This window comes from Oryzias melastigma, linkage group LG17 (genome assembly GCF_002922805.2).
Source record: "Oryzias melastigma strain HK-1 linkage group LG17, ASM292280v2, whole genome shotgun sequence".
Classification (NCBI taxonomy): domain Eukaryota; kingdom Metazoa; phylum Chordata; class Actinopteri; order Beloniformes; family Adrianichthyidae; genus Oryzias; species Oryzias melastigma.
The window spans coordinates 13,455,654-13,467,905 of NC_050528.1; the positions used below are offsets into that span (position 1 = coordinate 13,455,654).

Below are 12,252 nucleotides of genomic sequence, written 5' to 3' on the forward strand. Positions count from 1 at the left end.
GCTGATGTTTCAACAGTTCCTTGAACTCAAACTTGAAATTTTCAAATATTTTGCATGTTTCTTCACATTTTGACTTGAACTCCTGATTCTGAAGCAGATGATCTCCTTCCAGATCACTGCACAGTTTCTCCGGTTCCTCTTTGACCTTTGGAGGTTCTGGTTCTGGTTGGTCCAGACACAATTTTCTCTCCTGGTTACAGAGCTTCCATTTGTCCCAAATTCCTTACAGAACAAAAATAAAACAACAAAGTTAAATCTAAATAAAGCACATTTTAAAATGTATCTGTTTTGAAGAGCTTCCATGTCTTCTGTATGATCATTATTTCTCAAAAAAATCTTGAAAACTCTTCCAGAATTTAAAACCTTCCACCTCTTAGTCCCCCAAGCGTCATTTTGGGGAAAATAAGATGTTCTTCGGAATAAACATTTTTAATGAAAACAAAACAAAAAAAACAATACAGCACATTCAATGTAGTATTGAGAGTGTGGTTTTCAAACATAGACACCAGGAAAAATAATCAGGTGTTGACTTTATTAGAATGACAGTTGGAGGACATTGGGTCACTTTCAGACTCTGGTCTCCTCCTACAGTCATGTGCCCAGAATCAATACTCCTGTTTCCCATGTAACTTTGGAATAATAAAGAAAAGACTTCTCCCAACAGTGAAAACTACATACCTATTTTGTGTGACTCCGTTTCAGAAGTTCTCAGGCAATACTGATGATCCAACGGTTCCTTGATATCCCATCCTTTAAAGGTTTCTTCACATTCAGACGGGTTCTCCGTCGTCATATCAGCCTCTTTGTTCAGGACTAGCTGCTCTCTTTCTTGGTTATTGCACATTATATTTGTTTCCTCTGGTTCCTCTTTGATCTGTGGAAGTTCAGGCTGGTCAGGACTGGAGTTTCTTTTCTGCTTATAGAGCTGCCAATCATCCCCATCCTCCTCACAGACATGTTGCTGTTGATCATCTGAGAACAAAAACCACAGAAATATAACATTTTAAGTTCAAGTTTTAACTTTATTTAAAGTTGGGCAGACAGTCCTCTCCATTAGAGACTCATGTACCCTGATCTGCTTAAGCTAACTTGTCTTTCCCAATTAATCGAAAAAAAAAAACAATAGTAAAACATAAAAGCAAAAATAGTGCTGAAACCAGTCCCAATATTAATGGAGAAGGAATTGTCTATTTCCATAAGCACTATTGAAGTGTCACCACAATAACCAATTGTCTAAAGGGGCAAAGAGGCAGGTCGGGGATTGGTCAGGGAACATGATGGGACACTATCTAGCAAACTGTGTTGTGTTTTCATGTATATCTCTTCTACCAGCAACAGTTTGTGAAAATCTTGTGAAGATTTAAAGAAAACGTTTAACTGCTGTCACTGCCAACAAAGGGTATATAACAAAGTATTGAGTTGAACTTTTGTTATTGACCAAATAATTATTTTCAACCATAATTTACAAATACATTCTTTAAAAATCAGACAATGCGATTTCCAGGATTTTCTTAAATTTTGTCTTTCATAGTTGAGGTATACCTGTGATGGAAATTACAGGCCTCTCATCCTTTTCAGTGGGAGAACTTGCACAATTGGTGGCTGAATAAATACTTTTTTTGCCCCACTGTACTTAGGTGCACCTCAGCCATAAATGTATAAACTTGACAAATCTTAATTATATCAAATCCAATTTAGTAAACTTTTTCTTTTAATTAGCCTACTATTATTGTATGTTTCCTCAGCCAGAGAACCACTATGGGGGGGTAAAAGAGTCAAAAGAGGTTCCAGAGCATCAGGTTGCAGACTCCCACACTAGATAGAGGTTTTTGATTTGACTGTCCATGCATGTGAATTGCTGGATGGATTGTAACCATGAAGCTCTTAGGCATTAAAAAAGGTGGAAAAGTTCTATTTAAGTACCTGCGTTTTACCATTGGTTTCATTTTAATACAAACATTGTTTGTCAGAACAGTTCAAGTTTACATACCTATTCTTTGCAGCTTTACTACAGGAATCCTGATCATGTCCTTCAGGAGATGCTGATGTTTCAACAGTTCCTTGAACTCAAACTTGAAATTTTCAAATATTTTGCATTTTTCTTCACATTTTGACTTGAACTCCTGATTCTGAAGCAGCTGCTCTTCCTCCAGATCACTGCACAGTTTCTCTGGTTCCTCTTTGACCCGTGGAGGTTCTGGTTCTGCTTGGTCCAGACACAAGTTTCTCTCCTGATTACAGAGCTGCCATTTGTCCCAAACTCCTTACAGAACAAAAACAAAACAACAAAGTTAAATCTAAATAAAGCACACATACAAAAATGTATCTGTTTTGAAGAGCTTCCATGTCTACTATATGATCATTATTTCTAAAAAAAAAAAATCTTCAAAACTCTTCCAGAATTTAAAACCTTCCACCTCTTAGTCCCCCAAGCATCACTCCTAAATGTATAAATGGTAAACGTTCCAACCTTCCACATGTCACAAGTACCATTCCTTACAGTAAGCAGAAAACCATAAAGTCAAGGTGTAATCTTTAGCAGCAGCTCTTCCAGCTTGTAGCAGGAGAACTCCCATTTTCCAAAACAATTCCACTTCACGTACCTGTTGTGTGTGACTTTGTTTCAGGGATCCTGATCCTTTGGCAGTACTGATGATCTAACATTTCATTAGTTTCACAGTCTTCTGATGTTTCTTCACATTTAGACTGGCTGTCCATCTTCATTTCAGCTTCCTTTAGATTCAAGAGCAGCTGATCTCCCTCCTGATTACAGGGCAGTTTCTCTGGTAGCTTTTTATTCTGTGGAAGTTCTGGTTCTTCTTGGTCCCGACTAGAGTGTCTCTCCTGCTTATAGAACTGCCATTCATCGTCATCCTCCTCCGTACAGACATGTTGCTGTTGAACATCTGGCAACAGAATCAACAGAAAAACAAAATTCTCTCTTGAAAAAATGAACAAGACAAAAGGATGAACTTAACAGCTTCACAAATAAAAATTATTTTAAAATTGTCACAATTTTAAGTTGCTAAGATGCAACTTTGCTTAAATAGGGCAACTTTATTTATATAGTAGCAGTTGCACACAAAGGCCATTTAAAATGTTTTGGGGAAAATAAGATGTTCTTCGGAATAAACATTTTTAATGAAAACAAAACAAAAAAAAAAAAACAATACAGCACATTCAATGTAGTATTGAGAGTGCGGTTTTCAAACATAGACACCAGGAAAAAAAATTCAAGTGTTGACTTTATTAGAATGACAGTTGGAGGACATTGGGTCACTTTCAGACTCTTGTCTCCTCCTACAGTCATGTGCCCAGAATCAATTCTCCTGTTTCCCATGTAACTTTGGAATAATAAGAAAAGACTTCTCCCAACAGTGAAAACTACATACCTATTTTGTGTGACTCTGTTTCAGAAGTTCTCAGGCAATACTGATGATCCAACGGTTCCTTGATATCCCATCCTTTAAAGGTTTCTTCACATTCAGACGGGTTCTCCATTGTCATATCAGCCTCTTTGTTCAGGACTAGCTGCTCTCTTTCTTGATTATTGCACATTATATTTGTTTCCTCTGGTTCCTCTTTGATCTGTGGAAGTTCAGGCTGGTCAGGACTGGAGTTTCTTTTCTGCTTATAGAGCTGCCATTCATCCCTATCCTCCTCACAGACATGTTGCTGTTGATCATCTGAGAACAAAAACCACAGAAATATAAAATTTTAAGTTCAAGTTTTAACTTTATTTAAAGTTGGGCAGACAGTCCTCTCCATTAGAGACTCATGTACCCTGATCTGCTTAAGCTAACTTGTCTTTCCCAATTAATCGGAAAAAAAAAACAATAGTAAAACATAAAAGCAAAAATAGTGCTGAAACCAGTCCCAATATTAATGGAGAAGGAATTGTCTATTTCCATAAGCACTATTGAAGTGTCACCACAATAACCAATTGTCTAAAGGGGCAAAGAGGCAGGTCGGGGATTGGTCAGGGAACATGATGGGACACTATCTAGCAAACTGTGTTGTGTTTTCATGTATATCTCTTCTACCAGCAACAGTTTGTGAAAATCTTGTGAAGATTTAAAGAAAACGTTTAACTGCTGTCACTGCCAACAAAGGGTATATAACAAAGTATTGAGTTGAACTTTTGTTATTGACCAAATAATTATTTTCAACCATAATTTACAAATACATTCTTTAAAAATCAGACAATGCGATTTCCAGGATTTTCTTAAATTTTGTCTTTCATAGTTGAGGTATACCTGTGATGGAAATTACAGGCCTCTCATCCTTTTCAGTGGGAGAACTTGCACAATTGGTGGCTGAATAAATACTTTTTTTGCCCCACTGTACTTAGGTGCACCTCAGCCATAAATGTATAAACTTGACAAATCTTAATTATATCAAATCCAATTTAGTAAACTTTTTCTTTTAATTAGCCTACTATTATTGTATGTTTCCTCAGCCAGAGAACCACTATGGGGGGGTAAAAGAGTCAAAAGAGGTTCCAGAGCATCAGGTTGCAGACTCCCACACTAGATAGAGGTTTTTGATTTGACTGTCCATGCATGTGAATTGCTGGATGGATTGTAACCATGAAGCTCTTAGGCATTAAAAAAGGTGGAAAAGTTCTATTTAAGTACCTGCGTTTTACCATTGGTTTCATTTCAATACAAACATTGTTTGTCAGAACAGTTCAAGTTTACATACCTATTCTTTGCAGCTTTACTACAGGAATCCTGATCATGTCCTTCAGGAGATGCTGATGTTTCAACAGTTCCTTGAACTCAAACTTGAAATTTTCAAATATTTTGCATTTTTCTTCACATTTTGACTTGAACTCCTGATTCTGAAGCAGCTGCTCTCCCTCCAGATCACTGCACAGTTTCTCCGGTTCCTCTTTGACCCGTGGAGGTTCTGCTTGGTCCAGACACAAGTTTCTCTCCTGATTACAGAGCTGCCATCTGTCCCAAACTCCTTACAGAACAAAAACAAAACAACAAAGTTAAATCTAAATAAAGCACACATACAAAAATGTATCTGTTTTGAAGAGCTTCCATGTTTTCTATATGATCATTATTTCTAAAAAAAAAAAATCTTCAAAACTCTTCCAGAATTTAAAACCTTCCACCTCTTAGTCCCCCAAGCATCACTCCTAAATGTATAAATGGTAAACGTTCCAACCTTCCACATGTCACAAGTACCATTCCTTACAGTAAGCAGAAAACCATAAAGTCAAGGTGTAATCTTTAGCAGCAGCTCTTCCAGCTTGTAGCAGGAGAACTCCCATTTTCCAAAACAATTCCACTTCACGTACCTGTTGTGTGTGACTTTGTTTCAGGGATCCTGATCCTTTGGCAGTACTGATGATCTAACATTTCATTAGTTTCACAGTCTTCTGATGTTTCTTCACATTTAGACTGGCTGTCCATCTTCATTTCAGCTTCCTTTAGATTCAAGAGCAGCTGATCTCCCTCCTGATTACAGGGCAGTTTCTCTGGTAGCTTTTTATTCTGTGGAAGTTCTGGTTCTTCTTGGTCCCGACTAGAGTGTCTCTCCTGCTTATAGAACTGCCATTCATCGTCATCCTCCTCCGTACAGACATGTTGCTGTTGAACATCTGGCAACAGAATCAACAGAAAAACAAAATTCTCTCTTGAAAAAATGAACAAGACAAAAGGATGAACTTAACAGCTTCACAAATAAAAATTATTTTAAAATTGTCACAATTTTTGGTTGCTAAGATGCAACTTTGCTTAAATAGGGCAACTTTATTTATATAGTAGCAGTTGCACACAAAGGCCATTTAAAATGTTTTGGGGAAAATAAGATGTTCTTCGGAATAAACATTTTTAATGAAAACAAAACAAAAAAAAAAAAACAATACAGCACATTCAATGTAGTATTGAGAGTGCGGTTTTCAAACATAGACACCAGGAAAAAAAATCAAGTGTTGACTTTATTAGAATGACAGTTGGAGGACATTGGGTCACTTTCAGACTCTGGTCTCCTCCTACAGTCATGTGCCCAGAATCAATTCTCCTGTTTCCCATGTAACTTTGGAATAATAAGAAAAGACTTCTCCCAACAGTGAAAACTACATACCTATTTTGTGTGACTCTGTTTCAGAAGTTCTCAGGCAATACTGATGATCCAACGGTTCCTTGATATCCCATCCTTTAAAGGTTTCTTCACATTCAGACGGGTTCTCCATTGTCATATCAGCCTCTTTGTTCAGGACTAGCTGCTCTCTTTCTTGATTATTGCACATTATATTTGTTTCCTCTGGTTCCTCTTTGATCTGTGGAAGTTCAGGCTGGTCAGGACTGGAGTTTCTTTTCTGCTTATAGAGCTGCCATTCATCCCTATCCTCCTCACAGACATGTTGCTGTTGATCATCTGAGAACAAAAACCACAGAAATATAAAATTTTAAGTAAAAGTTCAAGTTTTAACTTTATTTAAAGTTGGGCAGACAGTCCTCTCCATTAGATACTCATGTACCCTGATCTGCTTAAGCTAACTTGTCTTTCCCAATTAATCGGAAAAAAAAAACAATAGTAAAACATAAAAGCAAAAATAGTGCTGAAACCAGTCCCAATATTAATGGAGAAGGAATTGTCTATTTCCATAAGCACTATTGAAGTGTCACCACAATAACCAATTGTCTAAAGGGGCAAAGAGGCAGGTCGGGGATTGGTCAGGGAACATGATGGGACACTATCTAGCAAACTGTGTTGTGTTTTCATGTATATCTCTTCTACCAGCAACAGTTTGTGAAAATCTTGTGAAGATTTAAAGAAAACGTTTAACTGCTGTCACTGCCAACAAAGGGTATATAACAAAGTATTGAGTTGAACTTTTGTTATTGACCAAATAATTATTTTCAACCATAATTTACAAATACATTCTTTAAAAATCAGACAATGCGATTTCCAGGATTTTCTTAAATTTTGTCTTTCATAGTTGAGGTATACCTGTGATGGAAATTACAGGCCTCTCATCCTTTTCAGTGGGAGAACTTGCACAATTGGTGGCTGAATAAATACTTTTTTTGCCCCACTGTACTTAGGTGCACCTCAGCCATAAATGTATAAACTTGACAAATCTTAATTATATCAAATCCAATTTAGTAAACTTTTTCTTTTAATTAGCCTACTATTATTGTATGTTTCCTCAGCCAGAGAACCACTATGGGGGGGTAAAAGAGTCAAAAGAGGTTCCAGAGCATCAGGTTGCAGACTCCCACACTAGATAGAGGTTTTTGATTTGACTGTCCATGCATGTGAATTGCTGGATGGATTGTAACCATGAAGCTCTTAGGCATTAAAAAAGGTGGAAAAGTTCTATTTAAGTACCTGCGTTTGACCATTGGTTTCATTTTAATACAAACAATCTTTGTCAGAACAGTTCAAGTTTACATACCTATTCTTTGCAGCTTTACTACAGGAATCTTGATCATGTCCTTCAGGTGATGCTGATGTTTCAACAGTTCCTTGAACTCAAACGTAAAATTTTCAAAGATTTTGCATGTTTCTTCACATTTTGACTTGAACTCCTGATTCTGAAGCAGCTGCTCTTCCTCCAGATCACTGCACAGTTTCTCTGGTTCCTCGTTGACCCGTGGAGGTTCTGGTTCTGGTTGGTCCAGACACAAGTTTCTCTCCTGGTTACAGAGCTGCCATTTGTCCCAAACTCCTTACAGAACAAAAACAAAACAACAAAGTTAAATCTAAATAAAGCACACATTTTAAAAATGTATCTGTTTTGACAAGATTCCATGTCTTCTATATGATCAAAAATAAAAACTTGAAAACTCTTCCACAACTTTAAACCTTCCACCTCTTAAGGAAGTGGTAAAATATATTTACTCAAGAACATGTACTGTTTTGTTAAAAAAAATCTATCACAAAAAGGAGTCACGTAATACTCAACTCAGGAAGTTGGTTTTTAATCAAATAGACACATTTTGAATTCACACTTTCATCTGTTTTCAATTGTGTTCAATCCAAAAATAGTGCTGAAACCAGTCCCAATATTAATGGAAAACGAATGGTCTATTTCCATAAGCACTAATTAAGTGTCACTACAATAACCGAATTGCCAAGATGGGGCGAGGGGCAGGTCAGGGAAAATGATGGGACACTATCTAGCAAACTGTGTGTTCATGTTTATCTCTTTTACCTGAAATAACTAGACCTCTACAGAGAGTAGAACTCAATAACTAAGTCAAACTTTATCCTACCCAGTCAAAAATAACGCTCTACACTTGTAACCATCGAATGTATAAAGAGAACTGGACTGAGTGACCCCTCCCCCTCACAATCCAAACAGGAATTACCCATTGGGTCCAAGAAGCCAAAATCCCATAGACTTCCATTGAGAAATAAACAGCTATTCCTCAGTGATTCTATTTGTCAGATTAATCATTCCCGCACTGCAACTTTTTTCTTCTATTTTGCTAATCATATTTTTTTCCATGACATTGTTCATTATTGCAAGTTATTCAAGTCATAAGCTGACAAATCAGAGGGGTTTTTAAAACCATGTGGTTCCTCCTGGCCCTCCACCTCGAATGTTCGATTGACAGATTCTCCCGAGTCCGATTTCAGAGGAAGTGGTGTTGACTTTGAACAAGCTCACTTCAAATTGTTGACAGTAGTTGCCCTAGAAATGTTGACTCAGCTAAGCGGAAAAAAAGGCAGGTTTTAAGAGGTAAGGTTTTTTATCGATACCACCCTGCCAATCTTTATGCAGTCTATGCTTGTAACAAAATAAAAAAAAAACATTTGACAAATTTTTGAGTGCCATTTACCATATAAATTGGTTACATCTCAGTAACCACAGCACAAACTCATATTTTAAAGACTATAGATTTTGGGATTTTAAAGAATTTGAAGTGTGCCTTCTGGTCCAAAAAATTCAGTAAATTTGATTCCAGACAGTAGGTAAGATGGGCTCCAGCAACCATGTGAACCCCAAAAAGCTTAAGCAAGTTTAGAAGATGGATAACAGCAACATGTTGCAACAGCAACATATTATTTAAGGCTTGTTAAGGACTTGCAGGACTTGCACTAGAAGGAGCAGACATTCCAGAAAGCGAGTCAAACCTAGACATCAACACTGACCCACCAACAAAGGAAGAAATTGCTTCAGTCATCAAGTCATTAAAAAGCAATAAAGCCCCAGTCATGACAATTTGAATGCAGAGCTGTTCAAGACCGACCCAGAGACAGCAACAGAGATATTGGAGCCACTTTTCAAGACAGTTTGGACATCAGCAAGCATACCAGAAGAATGGGCTAAAGGTGTTATTATCAAAATTCCAAAGAAGGGTACACGCAGTGACTGTAACAACTGGCAGGGTATCACCCTTCTGTCTATCCCCAGCAAGATCCTGGCCACGATAATCATTAATAGGTTGTCAGAAGCCGTGAATGCAATACTTAGAAAGGAACAAGCCGGTTTTAGAAAAGGAAGGAGATGCACAGAACAGATTTTTGCTCTGCGAAACATCATAGAACAGAGTACTGAATGGCAGCGAGAGCTCTTAGTTAACTTTGTAGACTTTGAAAAAGCTTTTGACAGTGTGAACAGAGACACCTTGTGGCAAATCTTGAGGGCTTATGGAGTACCGACCCACATGATTCAACTGATTAGAAGCTTCTATAACAACTACAAATGCTGTGTGGGAGGAAGTGACATCTGGTTTGAGGTGAAAACTGGAGTCCGCCAAGGTTGTGTGATGTCCGCTCTTCTCTTTAACCTGGTGATAGACTGGGTGATGTGCCGCACGACCGAAAAAGGACCAACTGGCATTAGATGGACACTTTTCTCCACCCTGGAGGATCTCGACTTTGCTGATGATCTGGCATTGCTCTCTCATATTCACCAACACATGCAGGACAAGACTGACCGGTTGAGTCGATTTGGATCTCAAGTCGGTCTCAAAATCAACCAGAAAAAGTCAGAGATTCTGACCTTGAACATTTCATCTCAAACCCCAATCAAGGTCAATGATCAGAATCTACCATTCACAGAAAGCTTTACTTACTTGGGTAGCATCATAACATCAGATGGTGGAAGTAATAAGGACATACAGAACAGGATTAACAAAGCAAGGGTTACATTCAACAGCATGAACAATATTTGGAAGTCATCACGGTATAACACCAAGACCAAACTGAAACTCTACAGCAGCTGTGTTCTGTCGGTGTTATTGTACGGAGCAGAGTGTTGGAGAATGACACAGCAAGACTCAACAAAACTCTCCAACTTTCACACCAGAAATTTAAGGCGGATATTAAGGATTTTCTGGCCACAAAAGATCTCCAATGAAATCCTATTGTCCCGTTGCAACCAAGAAGACATGACAACAATTATCCTCAAAAGACGCTGGACATGGATAGGACACGTACTGAGGAGTGAAGAAAACACAATCATAAAAACAGCACTACACTGGACACCAGATGGAAAAAGAAAAAGAGGACGGCCCAAAATCACCTGGCGCCGAACAGTAGAGGCTGAGCTAAAAGAATTTGGATACACCTGGGGAACAATCTACACCTTGGCCCGTGACCGTCAGAAATGGAAAGATTTCGTTGCTGCCCTAAGCGTCTCAAGGCGTAAAGGGCAGTAAGTAAGTAAGGACTTGCAGGGTACAATTCAGCAAATCAGTTAAAAGATGCTTGTGCATATCAAGTTTATAAGATCAGAAAACTTCTCAAACAAGACGTGTTCAGAATGTAAAATACTGTCACTGACAGCAGCAAAAAACAATGATTTTTCTGCTTTTTACTTTGTTTGGAACAAGAAAAGAACTTTCTTTTTTAGAGCAGTTGAAGTTTACATACCTATTGTTTGCAGCTGTATGTTCCTCAGTTGATGCTGATGTGTCATCACATCAGTCTCCTGATTCAGGAGCAACCTCTCTCCCTCATGATTATAGTACAGGTCATCTGGTTCCTCTTTGAGCTGTGGAAGTTCTGGTTCTGCTTGTTCCAGGCTGGAAGTTCTCCCCTGCTTTCTTTCCTCACAGACATGTTGCTGTTGAACATCTGGGGAAACAAATCACAGGAAAACAAAGTTATCTTTGAAGAAAAAGACATAAACTGATAAAGTGCGCTGCTTAACAAATGTCACAATTTTTAGTTGCTCTGAGCAGATTCACAAAAGGGTTTTTCAGTACAAACATTTATCTAAAAAATTATCATTAAGAAGAATAATTTAGTAGTAACTCAGGCTAAGACATGCAATTTACAGTCTTTTTTTTAAACCCAAATTATATATAAATGCAGCTGTTTGATGTTACCTTGGCAGCCAGCATAAATGTAAGTGTCTCTGGACATTTAAAAGGTAAAAATGTGCTGTATAAGTTATTTGTCATTTGTTTCTAAATAATAAAAACACTCTTTGTCCAAACAGTTAAAATATGCATACCTGCTCTTTGCAGCTTTACTACAGGAATCTTTAAGATGTTTCCCAGATGATGGTGTTGATCCAACAGATCGCTTGACTCTAACTTCAATTTTTTGTAGATTTTGTGTGTTTCGTCACAATAAGAGTGGAACTCCACCTTCACATCAGTTTCCTGAATCAGAAGCAGTGACTCTCCTTCCCGACTAATGCACTGTTCATCCAGTTCCTCTTTGATCTGTGGAGATTCTGGTTTGGTTTGGTCCAGGATGGGCACTTTGTTCTGGTTAGAGCTCCCATTCATCATGTCCTCCTAACAGACAAAGACACACCCACACACACACACACACACACACACACACACACACACACACACACACATGACATATTAAAATTCACTTTTGTAACACACTAGTTTATATCAATTTAAAGGAAAAACAAACTTCCATCATGGTTTGCAATAGAGGTTAGGGAAGTAATGCATGTACATATAACCCTTTGCATGTTTCTTCACATTCAGACAGGTTCTCCACCTTCATATCCGGCTCCTGATTCAGGACCAGCTGTTCTCCTTTCTGATCACTGCACATATTTTCACTTTCCTCTGGTTCCTTTTTGACCTGTGCAGGTTCTGGTTCTGCTTGGTCCAGATGGGAGGTTCTGTTTTGCTTAAAGACCTGCATTTCAATCTCACTCTCCTCCTTACAGACATGTCGTTGTTGAACATCTGGGGACAGAAACCACCAAAAAAAAAGAAAGGGTAACGCTTTATATTAAGGTGTGCTTGTTAAGTATTAATAAGATATTAATAAGCATTAGTAAAATGCTTATAATTTGCTTATAAT

The 12,252-nt window shown here is 37.9% G+C and overlaps 1 protein-coding gene across 2 annotated transcripts in view; it reads right to left on the minus strand.

Moving 5' to 3' along the window:
• LOC112144251 (interaptin) overlaps window positions 1-12,252 on the minus strand; it is a 20,757-nt gene that overhangs the window by 2,971 nt on the left and 5,534 nt on the right. Inside the window, exons 4-14 of one of the 2 annotated variants that reach the window (XM_036216279.1) lie at window positions 11,941-12,134; window positions 11,432-11,720; window positions 10,846-11,049; window positions 7,418-7,690; window positions 6,100-6,393; window positions 5,312-5,614; window positions 4,705-4,971; window positions 3,393-3,686; window positions 2,604-2,906; window positions 1,991-2,263; window positions 351-972 (exon numbers count right to left, since the gene is read on the minus strand). In XM_036216279.1, coding sequence (XP_036072172.1) covers window positions 671-972; window positions 1,991-2,263; window positions 2,604-2,906; window positions 3,393-3,686; window positions 4,705-4,971; window positions 5,312-5,614; window positions 6,100-6,393; window positions 7,418-7,690; window positions 10,846-11,049; window positions 11,432-11,720; window positions 11,941-12,134 — 2,996 coding nt within the window. In that variant the 3' untranslated portion in view covers window positions 351-670. Of the gene's footprint in view, window positions 1-350; window positions 973-1,990; window positions 2,264-2,603; window positions 2,907-3,392; window positions 3,687-4,704; window positions 4,972-5,311; window positions 5,615-6,099; window positions 6,394-7,417; window positions 7,691-10,845; window positions 11,050-11,431; window positions 11,721-11,940; window positions 12,135-12,252 lie in introns of those variants that run through there. The other variant, XM_024268664.2, reaches the window with a different exon arrangement.